The sequence below is a fragment of the Mustela putorius genome, unplaced genomic scaffold, assembly GCF_011764305.1.
Source record: "Mustela putorius furo isolate JIRA1106 unplaced genomic scaffold, ASM1176430v1.1 tig00003850_pilon_pilon_pilon, whole genome shotgun sequence".
Lineage (NCBI taxonomy): Eukaryota > Metazoa > Chordata > Mammalia > Carnivora > Mustelidae > Mustela > Mustela putorius.
The window spans coordinates 15,799,655-15,819,483 of record NW_025422002.1 but is presented as its reverse complement, the minus strand read 5'-3'; the positions used below and the strand labels follow the sequence as shown (position 1 = coordinate 15,819,483).

The 19,829-nt window shown below is 47.8% G+C and overlaps 1 protein-coding gene across 1 annotated transcript in view; it reads left to right on the top strand.

The window, feature by feature from the left end:
* Positions 1-1,826: 1,826 nt before the first annotated feature.
* The window catches only part of RAB43 (RAB43, member RAS oncogene family), a 34,641-nt gene continuing 16,638 nt past the window's right edge, over positions 1,827-19,829 (top strand). The window contains exon 1 of the mRNA XM_004738623.3: positions 1,827-2,187. Within this exon, the coding sequence (XP_004738680.1) occupies positions 1,984-2,187 (204 nt within the window). The 5' untranslated portion in view covers positions 1,827-1,983. The remainder of the gene's footprint in view (positions 2,188-19,829) is intronic.

Here is a 19,829-nt window from a genome sequence, read left to right as displayed (position 1 = left end):
TACTACTTCAGAATGGGAAGCTATTTCCTGCCCCTTCAGTCTGATATAATAAAGCTGGGCTCCCCGAATTGTTTTTCCATAGCACTTTGGGGGTTTCTGTCTAACACTGTTGGGCACTTCCCATGGGAGAAGAGCTTCCATGGTTCCAGAACAGATTGCTGCTCCATCTTCTCCATGGGTCTGTCTTTGCCTCCTAATCCAGTCTCTTCCCCACTTAGCCAGTAAGGTAGGTCGGGGATCCTCAGGGTACTACTACTGGTCCTGGTGGACTTGCCCTCCGTGGTCTCCTTAAGCTATGGGAAAGCCCTCTTCCCTTTTCTGCTGGGGAGGGTATGGATTTTTGCTCGCTTTGTTCACTGATGTGTTCCAAGGGTCTAAGTAGGCATTAATAACAATTTATTGAACCAAGTAGACCTGGAGTCTGAAGAGGGCAGGAGTGTCCTCAATGCCCTCCCTGCTGGGTAGTTGGGAAGCCCTTTTTGGGGATAGGTTCCATTTGGATCTATTTTAAGCTTAGCTCCGTTCCATTTCTCCAAGGATTCTCTCTTTTTTTTTTAAGATACTATGACATTTTATTTTATTATTTTTTAAAAGATTGTATTTATTTATTTGACAGAGAGCACAAGTAGAGAGGCAAGCAGAGAGAGAGATAGGGAAGCAAGCTCCCTGCTGAGCAGAGAGCCTGACAGGGGACTTGATCCCAGGACCCTGAGATCATGACCTGAGCCAAAGGCAGCGGCTTAACCCACTGAGCCACCCAGGTGCCCTCTTCAAGGACTCTTGGTTTATGGATTATCTTGGCAAAAGCTTTTCTGACCTTCCACAGAATTCCCCACAAACTTCCCATGCTCCTCTGCTCAGCCCAAGCACTGGTGCTGTTTGGCTGGGTCAGTTCCCCCAAATGGACCCATAACCCCAACTGAGCCAGCCCACCCTGAGCCATTAGGACAGCTGCTTCAACAACCCCTAGGCCTTTGGGGGTTGTGATCTCCCAACTCCTCCTTCCCGCCTTGCCATCCACCAAATGGGCTCTCTAGTTCCCTTCTCTCGAGAGTCCTGAAGGGGGCGTCACCTTGAGCGGGCAGCCTTCGGGTCCCTTTCCCAACCAGGATTCTGGTCTTCACCCCAGTTTTGTAGCCGGCTTAATTTCTGGCCTCACTGAAGCCTTCTCGTTCCTTCGCCTTTCCCGTCTGTGTCGGAGACACAGACATCCTCTGTTGCAGGGATTCTGCCACCGCTTGTCCCCTTACCAGTGATCCATTCTAGAGGAGGCCGTTCCTGGTTCAAGGTTTGGGTTAATGGGCCCCCAGGCCTGCAGCCCCAGGGACTCCACCGTACCCTCGAGGCGGGTCCTGATTGCTCCAGTGAGGCAGCCTAGCCCGCGGCGGTGGGGGGCGTGGCGAGTGCTGGCAGTGCCCTGGGCGGAGTTGGATTGTGGGCGGGTTTAGGGGAGGAGCTGAGAAGCTGACTGTCCGCCGGCCGAGGGCAGCGAGTCGGGCTGGGGGCGGGGCCTAGAGCGACGCTGGGGGCGGAGCCCGGCCAGGGCGGTCCTGGGGGGCCGGGGGCGGGGTCTAACTGGGGGTGTGGCTGAGGGCGGAGTCTGTCCCGCGAAGGGCTGAGGTTGGAGCGGGGGATGGGGCGGGCGCGATGCGCTCAGGGTAGAGTGGGGCCGGGGCGGGGCTGAGGCAGAGCGCGAGGACCGGACTGGCCCGGAAGGAGCAGAGGGCCGGCCGCGAGCTTTGCGGAGGCGGGACTAGGCGAGTCCCTGGCTGAGCCTAGGCCCGCGGGGCTCCGGGCTGGCCGGGGGCGGGGCGGGGGGCCGGCCGGGGCGGGTCCGGGGCGGGTCCGGGCCGGGACCGGCAGACGGCGGCGCCCCTTCTTCAGGTGTTGCGGTGGTTCCACGTCGCCAAGCGGTCCGCGGCTTCCGTGAGCCCAGGCTTCCCTCAGCGTCCGGAGCGCCGGCCCTTCGGCTCCCGCGCGGCCATGGCGGGGCCGGGCCCGGGCCCGGGGGACCCGGACGAGCAGTACGATTTCCTGTTCAAGCTGGTGCTGGTGGGCGACGCGAGCGTGGGCAAGACGTGCGTGGTGCAGCGCTTCAAGACCGGCGCTTTCTCGGAGCGCCAGGGCAGCACCATCGGCGTCGACTTCACCATGAAGACGCTGGAGATCCAGGGCAAGCGGGTCAAGGTGGGAGGCCCAGCCTGGGGTCGCCGGGCGGGGGTGGCCTGGCCCTCTCTGACTGCCGCGCAGCCCGTTCTCCGACGGGCACCGGGGGTTGACCGGGGCCCCTAGAAAGCGCTCCCTTAGCGGAGGCGGCACCAGGCCGCTGCGAGCGCCCCGGATTGTCCTCAGGTTTCTGGCAAATCCCTTTCGATTCCCCCTTTCCCTTCCTCCTGTCGGAGCAGGCCTGGGCCTTGGGGTCTGGGTCGGGTTCAGTCCTCAGAACGCCGGCCTTGGGGTGTTTGTGTGTGTGTGTGTTTGGGGGATGCTGCGGGGGAGGAGGCCCTGCCCTCCGGAGCTCACACCCTGGGGGCGCTTTTGCTCCAAAATAACTTAGCCAGTGGAAGGCAGCAGAGCGGCTCGAGGTGCGGGGGACAGAAGGCCGCCAGGCTGGCCTGACCCTCCCCCCCCGATTGAAGCCCCCAGCTCGGCCCTGGTGGGGGGAACCCGGCCTGAGAACTACACCGCCCCAAGCCTAGGAAGGATCGGGAAGTAGTTGTTTCTAGGACCCGAGGGCCAAAACTTTTTGTCAGAATTTCCGGCCTGGCCACGCCTCCCTGCAGTCTCTTTGTGGACCTGGTGGTGGAACTTTACTCGACGAGGGCCAGCCCTGGGTCCCCTCCCCCAGCTGGAGTTTGATAGAAACTGAAAAGTTCACTGATACCGGAAGGTGGGGGAGAGGACCCAACTTTGGCAATGACTCTGAAGAGAAACAGCAGGATGTAGTTGCCACAATGTCCTGGCAGTGGTTTGATAAATAATATTTGTGATTAATGAATCAGTTTCTTAACCTGGCTACCAGCCCTCCCTCATAGAGTGAGGAGACCGTGGCTGGGGCAAAGCATCGTTTTTGCTCAGTAACTTAACTGAGCTCTGCAGAAATCGTTTCCATTCTCTCACGATTTTCAGTTCACATGATCTCCATGACAGTCCTTAAGAGCACTGGGCAGGGGCAGCACAGGACAAGGGTTATCTCCTGTTATCTCTGTGTTTTCTAGAAGTTGAGCCAAGGTATGGGGGAGTCCCTTGAGACCTGATGCTCTGGGGCTTTGCGTCCCTGGGCTGCTGTAGCCCCGCTCATGTTTGCCTTCCAGGGTACTTAGCTCTTTGTTTCTGCAAAATTGGTATAATTTCTGGGTGTTGCCTACCCCCTCTTCCTCCGTGGAGAAATAGTAAGCCAACAAACTTTACATGATTTGATGTGCCAGCGGAAGCAGAATCTCTTTGCCTGAAGGCTTTTGTTTTGTTTTGTCTTAAAGAATCTTTTGGGTTTCTGTGTTTTTGGTTGCCTTACATTGGAGAGAAAAAAAAAAAAAAAAAAAAAAGCAAGGTGGGGCCGGCAGCTTTGAGTCATTATTTGGGAACACCCCTTTGGAACAGGTGGTGAGGGAAGGGCTGTAGGATGGGTGGAGTGTGTCTGTGGATGAGTTTGTGCCCTGCGATGATGCCAGCAGCCACAGGGAAAGTGGAGTGCCCAAAATATAGGCATAAAGAGCAGTGGTGTTCCTGCGCGCTGCCGGCCTTCTCCTGCCCCCGAGTGTTTGTGGTGGCTGGGTGCTGACGGTGGTCAAGGAGGGGGCGGGGTGTTCCTGTTTACCTGGCGAGATAACAGCCTGTGCCCCAGTGGAGCCCAGGGTGTACTGTGTACCCGAGCACAGGTTATGCAACGCAGGGCAGGGAGTTGGCGATTTCTGTTCCCTATGGTTACCTCCACGTTGTTCTTAGGAAGCAGCCTGGTGGGATAGGGACTGGGATCCGGTCGGGGTAGAAGGGTGATAATGGCTGCCCCTCTTGGAGGCTGCTGTGTGCCAGCTGATGTACAGATTGTTCTTATTAACCCTATCCTGGCATAGGACAGGCTGGCCCCAGGGCACCCAGCTCGTAACTGACACAAGTGGGCATTTTTCTTCCAGTGTTTCTGACATTGAGGTCTTTCCCCTACACCAGCCTGCTTCTTAGAATCTGATTGTTTGGAGTGGGAAAGTCTTTGGCAAGTATCTACCTCCTCAGTTTGCAAGTCAGAGAAACCTGAGGCTAGGTACTAAAGAGGCTTGGGATTGAAACTGAGGAGCGGTGGCGTGGGGGTGGAGGTAGCCCTTCAATCAGCCATTTGGGGGCTCTTCTGACTCAGCAGGAGCAAGTCATTTTTGCTCTCCAAGTCTGTTTCTCCATCCATAAAATACCTCGGAGGTGTCTTTGTATTTTGTTTTTTTTTTTTTTAAACATCAGGTTTGTTCAAGTTAAATTTATGCTCCTTAAGCTTCACCCATTTTAGGTGTACAGTTCTGTGAATTCTGATGAAACGTATAGAGTCCCATAATCACCAGCATAGTCACAGTATACAATACTTCCAGCAACCCAGAAAGTTCCCCTGTGTCCCTCCCATTGTGTCAGTGTCCTCCCTTCACCCTAGCCCCTGGCAACCACCGATCTGTTTTCTGTCCCTATAGTTTCAGCAATGTCACTTTAACTGGAACCTTTGATGAGCCAGATTTTATTGTTATTGTTCCTGCACTTCAGGGATTTAAAACCTTTCCAGGGGCTGTCAGGGGCCCAGCTAGGATCCAGCATGATTCCCCATGCCTCCTCTCCCTGTAATGCCAGATTTTGTTAGAGCTTGAAGAACCCAGAGGTAGATCACCTGGTGTTTTTGCAGCTCCTCTGAGCTCCAGTGCTTGGGAGCTGCCGCAGGGGTAAAGGGGAAAGGCCAAGAGGCCACAAGTTCAGAAGGGCCTTAATTAGCTTCTCACCCAGCCCAAGCAAAACCACTTTTATCCAGTTCTACATTGAGGTTCCACTTGTTTTTATTTGACTGAAAAGTTCTGCTGCTACAAAATAAGAAAGTTTGCAACATCACAGATCTAATTAAACCTCTTTATTTCTGTAATTACTTCCTGTTGCAACTAGAATGGCATCCAGACTCCTCACCTGAAGCTGTGGGCCCCCTGTCTGCCTTGGCTGTCTTATCTCCTTCCCTCTGCCCTCACTTGCTGCTCTCTAGCCTCACTAGCCCTTTCTGTCCTTCAGACATGCCTGCTTTGGGCTCTTTGTATCTGTCCCCCTGCCTGTCATATTATGTCCCTACATCCCCCTCCTGCTTCTTCATTTGGCTCCCACTGCAAATGTGGACCCTCTCTCCACATTACAGGGTGAGTTCAGGGGGTAAATTCATAGCTCATCAGACTGGAAATGACCCCATGTGTTGATCTCCTCCTGTACAGGGTCTGTCCACTCCTTGAAAGTGCGGGGATCTAGTCTGCTCTGTGGGCCTGTGAGGCCCCGCACCCGCAGCAGTGTTAGACACACGGTGCACAGTACATGTCTGTGAATTGATTTTTATTAATAGAGGGGAAGCTGAGGCCAAAATAAAGGAAGTGACCAGCATATCTAAGGTCACACCCAAATCAGGTGCAAAATCAGAACTTGAACCCAGGGTCTGCCTGGGTTCTAAGCCCAGTGCTCATTTTTACATTTGATCACCTGTCTAAGTCCCTCTGAGTTCAAAATGATGACCCCAAGAGCCTGGAAGTTAATGAATCTAGTAAAAATGCAGTTGCAGCCACTGTACTTTGAGAAGCAACGTGGACTTGGGCATTTGATAGATTTTTCAGTAATAAAGGTTGAAACTCTAGCAAGTTTCAGGATGTTTGCTCCCAAAACATCTAGCCAGCTCTGAACAGCTCACCTAGCCTGCTGTGCTGGTTAGTAAGGCTCCATATAGGGTGATGGGTTCCTGTGCCATACCCCATGTGGATTCCCACAGCTCTAGCTATGCAGGTTGAACTTTAAGAGCGAATGCGGGGGTGGGCTGCATCTTTCAAACTGTGGGGTCTCTGAAAGAGAGCGTTGGCTTAGGATTTGGAAGGTCCGAGTCTTATTTCCAGTCTCACCACAACTGTGGCCCAATTCTTTCCTTCTTTTTTTAAAATTGTGTTATGTTAGAAATCCTTTTTTAAAAAAATTTATTTATATGCATGTTTCTTTTTTTTAAATTGTTTAATAAACATATTTTTATCCGCTGGGGTACAGGTCTGTGAATCGCCAGGTTTACACACTTCACAGCACTCACCATAGCACATACCCTCTCCAGTGTCCATAACCCCACCCTCCTTCTCCCAGCCCCCCTCCCCCCAGCAACCCTCAGTTTGTTTTGTGAGATTAAGAGTCACTTATGGTTTGTCTCCCTCCCAATCCCATCTTGTTTCATTGATTCTTCTCCTACCCTATGTTAGAAATTCTTTTTCCCTTCTTAGTTCTTAGACCCCACAGCTTCCTCATTTGGGAGTTGGGACTAATGATCTTTGCTCTGCTTGCTTCTTAGGGTTGCTGGAAAACTATGGACATGCTTAAACTAGTATAAAAATTCACTTTATTGGGCGCCTGGGTGGCTCAGTGGGTTAAGCCGCTGCCTTCGGCTCAGGTCATGATCTCAGGGTCCTGGGATTGAGCCCCTCATCGGACTCTCTGCTCAGCAGGGAGCCTGCTTCCTCCTCTTTCTCTCTGCCTGCCTCTCTGCCTACTTGTGATCTTTCCCTGTCAAATAAATAAATAAAATCTTAAAAAAAATTCACTTTATATATTTCTGAATAGATAATCCAAATACATGGTCCAGAATTTCAAAATTTCAAAAGTGTAAAAGGGCATACAGTAAAAACAAAAACAAACAACAGCTCCCTTCCACCTTCATCCCCTAACTCCACACTGCCTTCTAAGAAGAGGAAATCAGTGTTACTGGTTTCTTGTCTATCCTGAAAGTGCTAATGCTAATAAAACCAAGGAAGTACAAAGGAGGACTTAAATTATTGTGGTCGTTGTTAACCTTTTTCCTCCTTAGATCAGACATGATTTCTTAACTCACCCTTCCCCCATCCTTGGCTCCACCCCTGCTCCCTGCCACCCCCAACCTCACTGTCCCCCAGGAAATCTCAGCTGGTTCTAAATCCTTAAAACATTCTGACCACTCCTCTACTCTCTCTTATCTGGGACAACACAAAGGCCTGTTATGTAAACTCATTTTACAGATCACTGGGGACACAGGCCTCAAGTCCACACACAGAGGTTAGCCTTGTCGAATTGTACCCCCTTTATTCGACTCTCTGTCAGGTTCACTTTCCCCTTGTTGGGGATGTTGCCAGATCTCTCACAGAGGTAAAGTGTATGGCCTTGGGCCTTGGCACTGAAGCTTCTCTAGGCCCTACAAATCACCTTTGTTTTTGTAGTGGCTTCCAAAGGAGGGGGCGGCCAAGGAAATAGGAACTGCCTTGTTTTTAAAGTTTGCTTCTTTGGTCCTTCCAATCAGGGGTCTGATTTTGCTATTTGGATCAGGTGCCTTCCTTATATGGATGTTATTGATTTGACTTTTTCAGTTTTTTGTTTTTTAATTTTTAGAAAAGATTTTATTTATTTACTTGACAGAGATCACAAGTAGGCAGAGAGGCAGGCAGAGAGAGAGAGGGGGAAGCACGTTTCCTGCTGAGCAGAAAACCGGATGCAAGACTCTATTCCAGGACCCTGGGATCATGACCCGAGCCGAAGGCAGAGGCTTAACCCACTGAGCCATCCAGGCGCCCTGACTTTTTCAGTTTTGATCAGAAATAGCAAAAGGAGGGCGCCTGGGTGGCTCAGTGGGTTAAGCCTCTGCCTTTACTGGGCTCAGGTCATGATCTCAGGGTCCTGGGATCAAGCCCCGCAGCATCATCATCGGACTCTCTGCTCAGCAGGGAGCCTGCTTCCCCTTCTCTCTCTGCCTGCCTCTCTGCCTACTTGTGATCTCTCTATCAAATAAATAAAATCTTTCAAAAAAAAAAAAAAAGAAATAGCAAAAGAACTGCTAGATAAGAAAGAAGTTCTGGGTCATACTGGTTGTCTGAAATCTGCTCTTGAGGCCAATGACAGCTATCCTGTTGCCAAATAAACCTTGCCTCCTGAGCTTTCTGACAGCCCTGACATAGCACATGTCATGGAAAGACAGTGGAAGGAGGGTCAGTGTTAGACCCATGAGGCACCACCTTAAAATCTTGACTTCGCATGTAGTGCTCCAGGCACATGACATCACCACTCCTGATCTGCTTCTCTTGGAGCCCTCTTAGCTTCAGCGACCTGGCCCATTGCAGATCATCAGTAAATGGGGACTGATGTTGGTATGGAAATTACCTGGAAGAGAGCATGGCATGGGGAGTCCAGAAGCTCGGCTTCTCAGTTTGGGTGCCCAGCTGACCTGTACAAGTCATTTCAGTGATCTGTTTCTCGGTCAGTGAGCTGCAGAGAGAATCCCTATCTCACCTACTCACACAGGGTTTTCTCACTGTCACCCTGTGAGAAGGATCCCCATCTTACAGAGCAGGACATGGAGGCCTGTGTTCCAGATCACCCACTGGTAGTACGTGCATAAACACCACACATACACGTACGGAAATGTGGGGGATGAGTTTAATATCTGGGCCATTGTATATCACTTGCATTTTATGTTTTTTGGTGTTTTGATACAATACTGTATCAGCATCCTAATGCCCAGTGCTTGTTAAACAAACAAATCCTTATTAATTCAGATGCATTGGGTGAATTGGTGCATATGGCTATTGTGAACAAAAGAAAAAGCCCATCTTCTAGAACGGCTTACAAAATGCTGTTCTGTTGAACATGGAGCCGCAGAACCCAAGCCACTGCTGTTAGAGAGAGGATCTCTCCAAGCTGCTGTGATAAATTGATAAGCAAGGACCGTTTCTCATTAATAGCTTCTATGTCTATACTGTGATGTATGTGGACTCCTCTGATCTGACTTGTACTCCTCTGCCTTGTGAGCCTCCCTTTCTTCGACTGGAAAAACAGGAACTTAGTCCTCCATGAGGTGTGTAAACATCGTGAGTTCTTCGAGGTTTTCGCACCTGTTTGTCCATGTTTGAGGTGACATCGTCCCAGATTTGGAGTGTGACTAAGATGTAATGAGACTGATTTGTTTAAAAAAAAAATTTGTGACTCGATGTGTTCCTGGGTGCTCCCCACTTTCAGGATAGTCTCCTTGAGAAATTGTGCACGGATTTCCCAGGTGTTTGATCAGCTGTGGTGATACTTTTTTTTTTTTTTAAGATTTTATTTATTTATTTGACAGAGAGAAAGAGAGATCACAAATAGGCAGAGAGGCAGGCAGAGAGAGAGGGGGAAGCAGGCTCCCTCCTGAGCAGAGTGCCAGATGTGGGCCTCGATCCCAGGACCTTGAGACCATGACCTGAGCTGAAGACAGAGGCTTAACCCACTGAGTCACCCAGGCATCCTGTGATGATCCTTATTTACATTCTTCAGAGCCTGCAGCTCTTCCTCCTGGCAGGTCCTTCAGGGGTGTATTGGAAAACATTCCATAGTGGTATCGTTCTTTGTTCCAAAGGGAGGTCTAACCAGAAAGTCAGAATCCTGGTTCACGTCAGGCCAGGGGGCTTGTCCAAGGGCCCTGACAGCAATTGCAATGTGTGTTGGGCAGTGACAGGTCACTAGAGTGTGTCCTCTCTTGAGGTGACTGTTTTTGAAGGAGACGCTGTTCATCTTGATGCGAGAGGTCTGAAAGGTTGACTTGCAGCTCACAGCTTATGGTTAGTGGGTTAGGTTAGCTCATGCTGATGGTGTTGGACCATTTCATCACTGAAGGATCCCATCCCTCTCTGAAAAAAAGAAATTCTTCCAATTTGAAGCCAGGAAATCCCCACTCCTGCCATTTTGATGCCTGAGAAGGGTAAAAATTAGGTATTTTGAAAATGAAAAATATCTTGGGGCACCTGATTGACTCAGTTGGGTTAGCATCCAACTCTTGATTTTGGCTCAGGTCATGATTTTGGGGTTGTGAGATCAAGCCCCGTGTCAGGCTCCATGCTCACCACAGAGTCTGCTTGGAATTCTCCTTATCTTTTTGCTCCTCCCCCAACTTGTGTTACGCTCTCTCTCTTAAAGAAATAAATTTCCAAAAAAAAAAAAAAATCTAAAAAAAAAAAAATTCAAAATGTTCTGTTTACATTTTCTAATGAAAAACTTTGTGGGGTTTTTTTTTTTTTTCGTTTAACTTGTTTTTTATTTTTGGGTTTTAACTCTCATGAGTACACAAATAGTGAAAGATTTTGTGATGAAAAAATAGATCTTAGCTGTCAGAAGAAAGTTTAGTTCACTAGCTATGAATTGTTAATATCTGCCATGTTTACATTATAGATAATTACATAGAAAAAGATCAGTTTTATAAAATATGGGAAAATTCTTTGAAATACATAGAGAAAAATCTATTTTATTATTGAAATTACAAGGTTAATACCTCAGTGTAGACTCTAACTCTAGTGTTTTCTTGGGGTTATTCTCCCCAGAATAAGCCTTTGGTAAGTGTTGGCCGAATGAACTAGCAAGTAGTGAAAGAGAGACACAGGGAGAGAGAGGAAGGGAGGGAGAGAAAAGAGAGCCTTCTAAGCAAGAAACGGTATCAGTGAACCTCTGCTTGAAGGGTTGGGTTCACGCAGGAGCTGAAGGGCTTCCAGCCAGCAAGGAGAGAGAAGTGTCAGGTGAAAATGGGAGACGTTATAGGAACTCGGGGGTTTGGTTTTATTCGGTTTGGTTTTACGACTTTTGAGAAACAGGATCACCATAGCGCAAGTTGGTGGGGGAAATTTTTGTAGACTGGTTTGTTAAAAAGCTTAATCTCTTAAAATTTAACTGGCAAAGTTTTGCCAATTTGAGGCAAAATGGTCAAGATTGGTGTTTTCAAGCCTAGCATGAAAAACTCATTAAGTATTAAAAGGACTCCAAGTTACAGAATTCTAGCTGGATTCTTCTTTTTACCACTCAGGGATTCCCCTGCCTCTGAGCAGTGATAATGGATAGAAGTTAAGTTGTGTATTAAGATGTTTGGGGGCAGTTTGCTCTGTGTGTATACATGTGTACACACATCAATAGATTGTTGTTTTGCTTTACATGAGTTGGCCTTATTTGACTAACTTTTAAAATTTTTTTTAATTTTTTAATTAACATATAATGTATTATTAGCCCCAGGGGTACAGTTCTGTGAATCACCAGGTTTGCACACTTCACAGCACTCACCATAGCACATACACTCCCCAGTGTCCATAACCTAACCACCCTCTCTGTACCCCCTCCCCCCGGCAACCCTCAATTTGTTTTGTGAGATTAAGAGTCTCTTATGGTTTTGAGTATCTTTTTTTAGAAAGATTTTTAAAATTTATTTTAGCGAGAGTGTGAGTTGGGGGAAGGGACGGAAGGAGAAGAGAATCCCAAGCAGATGCTGCGCTGAGTGCAGAAGCCGACATGGGGCTCAATCCCACAACCCCAAGATCATGACCTGAGCCAGAATTAAGAGTCAGATGCTCAATTGACTGAGCCGCCCAGGTGCCCCCTACTTGACTGTTTTGTCTAAAGTAGCACTCTACCAAGTTCCTTAAAAAAAAAAAATCTATTGAGATATAATCCATATGCCGTAGAACTCAGTTCAGTGTGGTGTTGTATACTAACAGAGTTGTATAACCATCACCACAATCATTTTTCAGATATTTTCCTGCCTCCCCAGAGCCCCTGGCAACTACTGGTTTACTTTGTCTCTATAAAGTTGCCTGTTCTAGACGTTCCATATAAATAGAATCCTACAATATTGCGGGTTTTCCTGCATCTGGGTTCTTTCACCAAGCAAAATTTTTTTTGAAGTCTGAGTTATCTCCCTTACTTGCCTTGCTCTGTGTTTTTCTTCCTAGCACTTACTCCCAACCCTTGTCTTGCTCACTTGTTTGTTCCCATGCCGGTGAGGGAGTGTGAGCTCTGCTGTGTCCCAGCACTCAACATCGCACCCTCTCTGTTGTTGCTGAATTAACTAATGAACATTTCTGCCCTCATTGTTCAGTGACTGAATTTTTCCACATCACAAAGTACTCTTGGCTTCTGTTAGATCTCTCCCCCCATGCCACCCTCTTAGTAATTTGGAAATTCATCCCATATATTCAAATTTATATTTTCCTACCTGGGGTCTAGAATTAGTGTTTATTTCTTTGACCCTAAGAGGACAAGAACTGTGAGGCACTTTTCCTCCCTCCTCATTGCCTCCCACCCCCACTTTCCTCGTTGAAATCATCTGGGGTTAGGCCAGATCATTATTGATTTTTTTTTTTGACATTTTGCATCAACAGTTATTTTAGACTTTAATTCCAAGTTTTATTGATTTATTTTTGGCTTAATGTTTTTTTCTATTACTTTAGTTCATTTGGATTTTGCCTGAATTGTTCCTTAAGTGATTCTTTCAGAAAGAATCCCTAAGGGACTCTTGAAATCAAGTGACCCTTGATTTCTAATGTTCTGAAATCTTACCATAGTGTGTCTAGGTTGTGGGATATTTTTTTCATTCACCCTGCTCTGAAGTCAGTAGGTATAATCAGAGTGAAAATTCCTGTATTTCTAAAAGTCTTAAGGATTTTTTGAAAAGATTTATGTATTTATTTGAGAGAGAGAAAGAGAGCACGCGCACATGCCAGCAAGCATGGGGCAGAGAAGAGCAAAAGGAGAGAGAGAGAGAAACCCACCCAAGCAGACTCTACACTGAGCACGGAGTAGACATGGGGCTCAATCTCAGGACCCTGAGATCACCCGAGCCAAAAGCAAGAGTTGGATGCTTAGCTGTCTGCACCACTCAGGCATCCCTATAGGTCTAAGGAATTTTTAAAAGATGTCTTTGATTAGCTTCTCTTCTTCCCTCTGGAGCTTGCAGGGGTCGGGAGCTGGAATTTAGGGTCTGTTCTCCACATCTCTTACCTTTTCCATCTTAATAACATAGTGTTGTATTGTGCTATGTTCTGGACAAACCCTGGGCTTTGCCTTCCAGCACCCTGCTGATTTCCTTTTCCACTGTGTCTGTTCTTTTTTTTTTTTTTTTTTTTTTTTTTTTTTAAGATTTATCTATTTAAGAGAGAGAGAGAGAGAGCATGAGTGGGAGGGGAAGACGAGAGGGAGGGAGATTCTCAAGCCGATTCTGTGTTGGGCACAGAGCCTGACCCCAGGCTCCATCCCTAGATTGTGACCTGAGCCCAAATCGAGAGCTGTGCACTTTAACCAGCTATGCCACGCAGGTGTCCCTCAGCTGTATCTGTTCTGATCATTCATTCCATCTCTTGTTTTCTTTATTTTGACAATTACAGTTTTAGTTTCCAAGATCTCTACTTGGTTCTTTTTCATATCAGTAATATTTTCATTCTGCGGGTATTAATACTCTTATTTTTTCCTGACTTTCTCTCATTTTTCTTTAAGATTTTATATATTTATTTGACAGCAAGAGAGAGATCTCAAGTAGGCAGAGAGGCAGGCAGAGAGAGAGGAGGAAGGAGGCTCCCTGCTGAGCAGAGAGCCCGATGCTGCAGGGCTCAATCCCAGGACCCTGAGATCATGACCTGAGCTGAAGGCAGAGGCTTAACCCACTGAACCACCCAGGTGCCCCACCTGACTTTTTATTATGAAAACTTTCAAGCATATAGAAAAGCTGAATATGCTTGAAAGAAGAGCACAGTAAACCCCAAACCTATCCTCCACCTAGATTGTTCCTGTTTTGCTCTGTTTGCTTTGTATTCCGTAGATGTAATATCTTTTTTTTTTCACCTGAAAGTGGGTTGCAGATAACATGATCTATCACCCATAGCTTAAATACAACTTTTAAGAATCGGCATTTTTTTTTAATATTCTTTAAACTCCAGTGTAGTTAGCATACAGTGTTATGTTAGTTTCAGGTGTACAGCATAACAGTTCTGTACATTGCTCAGTGCTCTTCAAGTTAAGGGTACTCTTTTACTTTTTTTTTTTTTTTAAGATTTTATTTATTTTATTTGACAGATAGTAGGCAGAGAGGCAGAGAGGCAGGCAGAGAGAGAGGGAGGAGGAAGCAGGCTCCCTGCTGAGCAGAGAGCCCAATGTGGTGGCTCAATCCCAGGACACTGAGATCATGACCTGAGCCGAAGGCAGAGGCTTTAACCCACTGAGCCACCCAGGGGCCCCTCTTTTACTTTTTAAATTTTACTTACTAATTTGCAGAAAGAGAGAGTGAGCACACAAGCAGGGGCAGTGACAGAGGGAGTGGGAGAAGCAGGCTCCCCACTGAGCAGGGAGCCTGATGATGTGGGACTCAATTCCAGGACCTAAGCCGAAGGCAGACACTTAACCACTGAACCACCCAGGCGCCCCTTGAGTAGTGTGCTCTTAACCCCCTTTATCTATTTCATCCATCTCCGCTCCCATTTCTGGCCACCACCAGCTTATTCTCTGTATTTAAGAGGCTGTTTTTTGTTTGTCTCTTTTCGTTTGTTTGCTCATTTGTTTTCTTTTTTGTTTTGTTTTGTTTCTTAAATTGCACATATGAGTGATTTGTCTTTCTCTGTCTGACTTACTTCACTTAGCATTATACCCTCTAGATCTGTCCATGTTGCAAATGCCAAGGTCCCATAATTTTTTTTATGACTGAGTAATACTCCATTGAATAATTTACCACATTGTCTTTATCCATTCATCTGTGGTTGGGTAGTTGGGTCTCTTCCATGTCTTAGCTATTGTAAATAATGCTTCAGTGTCTATAGCTTTTAGAACTAGTGTTTTCATTTTCTTTAGGTAAATACCCAGGAGTGGAATTATTGGATCATAGGGTAGTTCTGTTTTTAATATTTTGAGGTGCCTCCATACTTTTTCCCACAGTGGCTGCACCAGTTTGCATTCCTACCAATGGTGTGTGCAAGGCTTTATTTTCCTCCACATCCTTGCTAACACTCCCTTTTCCTTCCCTCCTTCCTTCCTTCCTTCTTTTCTCCCTCCCTCCCTCCTTTCCTCTCTCTCTCTTTCTTAAGATTTTATTTATTTGCTTGAGAGAGCGAATAAGAGAAAGAGTGAGCAGGGGATAGGGACAGACTCCCCTCTGAGTGAAGAGCCTGACGTGGGGTTCAGTCCCAGGACCCTGGGATCATGACCAAGCCAAAGGCAGATGCTTAACCGATTGAGCCATCCAGGTGCCCCAACACTTCCTATTTCTGGTCTTTTTGATTTTAGTCATTCTGACAGATTTCGGGTGACATTGGGACAGGTGACAGGTGGTGACATCTCATTGTGGTTTTGATTTTTATTTCCCCAATAAGAGTAAGAACAATTCTTTTAACATGCCTAAGTAAATCAGTACACCTCGAACAACTGGGTACACTTCTATGTGGATTTTTTTTTTTAAGATTTTATTTATTTGACAGAGAGAAATCGCAAGTAGATGGAGAGGCAGGCAGAGAGAGAGGGGGAAGCAGGTTCCCTGCTGAGCAGAGAGCCCGATGCGGGACTCGATCCCAGGACCCTGAGATCATGACCTGAGCCGAAGGCAGCGGCTTAACCCACTGAGCCACCCAGGCGCCCCCGTTTTTCCTCTTTGAACCATTGTCCAGTATAGTTCGGTCCAGAACAACACCTTGCTTTTTTTTTTTTTAATGACTTTTTGTTGGTGGTGTTGTTAATGATACTGATTTTTTAAGATTCAGTTCCTGGATTTGTCTCATGGTTCCCTTGTGGTGTCTTTGCACTTGCTCCTTTGTCTCCTGAGTTTCCTGTAGCTGGAGGTTGAGTTAGAGGCCAGATTCGACTTGGGTGGGACAGTTTTGGTGAGAATGAATCACAAGTAACATTGTGTGCTGCCCTTTGCTGCTGTGACAGGTGGCACACAATGCCAGGTTCCTGCTTTGGTACTGATGATGCCTTGGTTTGATCACTTGGTAGCATCTACCAGATTTATCTATTTGCATTTATTGTTAAAAGATGCCTTTTTGCTCTGTTAACTTTGTTCCTTGAGGTATCACTCAAAAATCATAACTTGAGCTGGCCTTTTCTGCCTAGAGCAGGATGCAATTGAATTCAAAGGGCAAAATGCCTGAAACTTCAAAAGTGTTTTTTTGTCCAGCCTAATTATAGTTGTTGGTAGATGTGACCATCTGATACCCTGAGACATAAACTGTGTATTGGGGAGATCATTAAATGGCAAATAGTGGACAGTTGGTCTGTCCGTTGAGAATTACCTCCTTTCCCGGGCATTCTTCTAAGCTCAAGTCAAAAAGGTGAATAAGAGATAGTCCCCATTCTTCAGGAGCTTTTAACTGGGGGGAACAGACGCATAAACAGATAGCTAGCGTGCAGTGCTGTTAATGCGTTGCCCAGTTTCTGAACCAGGAGTCGGAAACACATGGCCTGACAAGTATGTGTATGTTTATTTTGGCAACAGCAAGACTGAATATTGAAAATTAGGGCTGTTCCTGCAAAGCAGGGCCCTGTGGTTGCCATGGCCATCACAGGGATGTCTTATGAGTGCCACAGAGGCACAGAGGAGGCAGCAATCTGCCCTCCCCAGGGTGACGGGGGCAGTGAGTTTCAAGCTACTGAAAGATATGTGAATTTCCCAGGGAGGAAAGATAGAAGGGGCTTTGCTACCACAGCCATCTATGTGCAAAGCCATGGAAGTGTGGGAGAGGAAGTGTGGGTGTTTGTCCAAGTCAAGCGGAGCTAGAGTGTCGGGGAGATGAGACTAGGGATGGGGCTCAGCACCAGACTTCTGATGATGAAAGGTGCGTCAACTGTGTCCTGAGGGCCGTGGGAAGCTGTGTGTGGGAGACCCACTGTTTGTCCGGAAGTTTGATGCTGGCTGGAGGCACTATCAGCTGTGACTGAGCAGAGGGGCACCAAGGGGTCAAGGCTGAGCAAGATTCCCGGCCTGGCACACTGTCCATGAACCCTAGGGGCAGGGGCGCAGGAGGGACAGTTCGAGGGAAGGCAGAGCTCGTTTTGGGACATAGGGCATCTGACTCCTCTCTAGGTTAGGTCCTTGCTTCAGAGGAGCTTTGGAAAAAGAGAGGCAGGTGGGTATAAGGGAATTAGTGTGGAAGTAGTGAGGGCTCCATGACACCATTTACCCAGGAAGTTGGAGCCGGTGGCCATGGTCTTGGAAATGCCATCACTTGCTCTCAGCTTCTCCTGGTGGGCATAGGTTGTTGCCACGAGGAGTTGGCAGTCCACCTCTTTTTTACAGGCTCTTCCCAGCCTCAAAGGCCTGCCTGACCACTGCATCAGGGGTGAAGGGGCTTCTGGCTCCCTGCTTCAGTCTGATCGCTCTCTGTTTCCCTGTAGTGCTGAAGAGGGCCTTTGAGTGCAGTTTAGTGGCAGCAGGGAAGGGGGCCACAGAGGAAGGGGCTTGGGTTGTGCCTGATGGTCTCAGCTTCCCTGTGAGAGGGAGAAGGGGCATCCCTGGGGAGCCAGTGGCCCTTTGCGAGCCACCAAGGCAAGACTCCTTGGTGAGAGGCTTTGGTCCATTTCCCACGTCTTGTCTTTTCTCCACCAAGACTGTTCGGGAAGGGGTTTGACGGATTCCTGCAGGAGGTATGAATCATCACTGAGGTTTCACAGAAGAAACAGAACAAAACAAAACAAAAGAGTTTAAGGTTTCTAGAGGAAATTGTGTACATAGTAGAGGGCATGGGGTTTTAGAGTCCGACAAAGTTCTGCTGCTGCTGCTTCCCTGAGACCCCTCATGCAGAAAGTAACTGGCTGGCAGAGGGGAACACTAACACAGGTAGCACCCAGAGGTTCTCGAAGGACGTTAGAACCCCTCCTGTACCCCATGCTCCCGCCAGCCCTGTGGAGTGGGACCAGCCACCACTGTTCCCAAGTTCCCGGTGAGGAAATGCCAGACCCCAGGAAGCTACTGGGACTGTCCTTGATGCCTGTGCTGAAGGAGTAGAACGGGAACCCGAGATTCCCGATTGCTTGTTCCCTTCCAGCTGTGGATAACCTGCCAAGGAGGGCTGCCTTGTAACAAGGGACAAAGAAACATCTGTGATACTGGGACCTTGAGCAGCTGTGTTGAGGGGGCAGGAGGTGTTTTGAGCTCAGAAGGACGCATGTAACCCTTACTGCCCACTGCAGAGGAGCTGGCTGTGTTCAGGACCGTGTCATTTGCCCCTCCCTGTATCACTAGCCCAGCCTGTTTTTACCCTGCTCTCCCTCCCTCGGCCTCTGCCCACCTGCCTGTGTGTCTTCAGCTAACATACCAGATGTTTGGCAGCTTCTCGCTATTGCTCCTAAGAATGCACCCTGGGTCTGTCACCCCACGTCCCAGGCCAGGCTCTTCCTTAGAGGACTGACATAGGAGAAGTGACAGTGGCTGGCCAGAGAAGTGGCCTGCAGACTCCACCTCCTGGTTCACACCACATCCCAAGACATAATGAAAAATAGCTCAGAAACTCGTATTTGGGTCAGTCTGACCAGTTTTCAGAGTTTTGTCCTCAGAACTAAATTTTCCAAGGTCTTTTCCTACTATGAAGAAGCAAGGAACTTTCCACTGTCTGTTTCATCATGCAGGAGAAAGACTGAGTAAAATCCTCTTCTGTTTCCACCAGGGGAGACGGTGCTGGATGTAGGTTTTGGGAACTGAACCACTAATCATGCTTGTTATTATTAAGATTTATTTATCTATCTGAGAGAGAAAGAGAGCACTAGTGGGAGGGGCAGAAGGAGAGGGACGGAATCCCAAGCAGACTCTGCACTGAGTGTGGGTGGACAGGGGGCTCGATCTCATGACCCTGAGATCATGACCTGAGCCGAAATCAAGACTCAGACACTTTATTGACCGAGCCATGCAACCACCCTGCTAGCGGCGCTTTTAAGCTAACGAGCAGACTTGATTTCCCACTGGGGCACATGGGAAGTCACTCCTTAGGGCCAAGCAGGCACAAATCCCTGGAAAGCAGCTTTAGCCTCATCATACCTCTTGTCCCCGTCTTGTTCCCTCTCACTGGCCTGACTACCAGGCTCTGCCTTCAGAAGGGGTTCCTTTATTGAGTACCTGGTCTGTGCCTGGTTGCTGGTGGCATAAAGGAGTAAGATGGGGTCTCTCCCCTCAAGAGCCCATTCTTGAGAGCAAGAGAGACTTACAAACCAAGAAGACAGTCTTAGGCCAGTCCCACTAAAAAAAAAAAAACCTCTTTTTTGGTCGTTGCAGAATGGTCATTTGCAGCTTTGTTTTTAATTGGATTTGCTTTAGGTCGTATAAGCTTTTCTGTTGTCTTGCTGCATTTTATGTTCCTTGCCTGGCCCCCAAAGGCACCTCAGTTTGGGACACTTGAGTTAAATGTTGAGCATACTCTGCAGTGTGTGCTGTTACAGAGGAAAGAACACAGATGCTAGGGAGCAGGAGGGCAAGAAGTGAATTCTGCCCTGGGCGAGGCTTGGGCCTGTGTGTCAGGGAAAGTTCTCCTGACCAGGTGACTTTTGAACTAGGGTCTTGAAGGTTAGGTAGGAGTTCACGAAAGATCAAGATGAATGCAATCTCTCCTAGGAAAGGAAGATAAAGACAAGAATATGCCATCACGGGTTTAGGGACTCGGAGGGACAGTGTAAACAAGGAGTCATTGACTGTGGGGCTTAGAAGACAAAACAGGCCTCATCTCTTACCCTGAGATCATACTTCTCAGACTGAGGCAACAATCCATGGGCCCAAGCCCTTCCATCACCAGGGCAGAGGAAGGACCCAAACGAAACCCAGGACCTTACAGCTTAGAAATGCCCACAGAAGAGGGGAGCCACCCCTG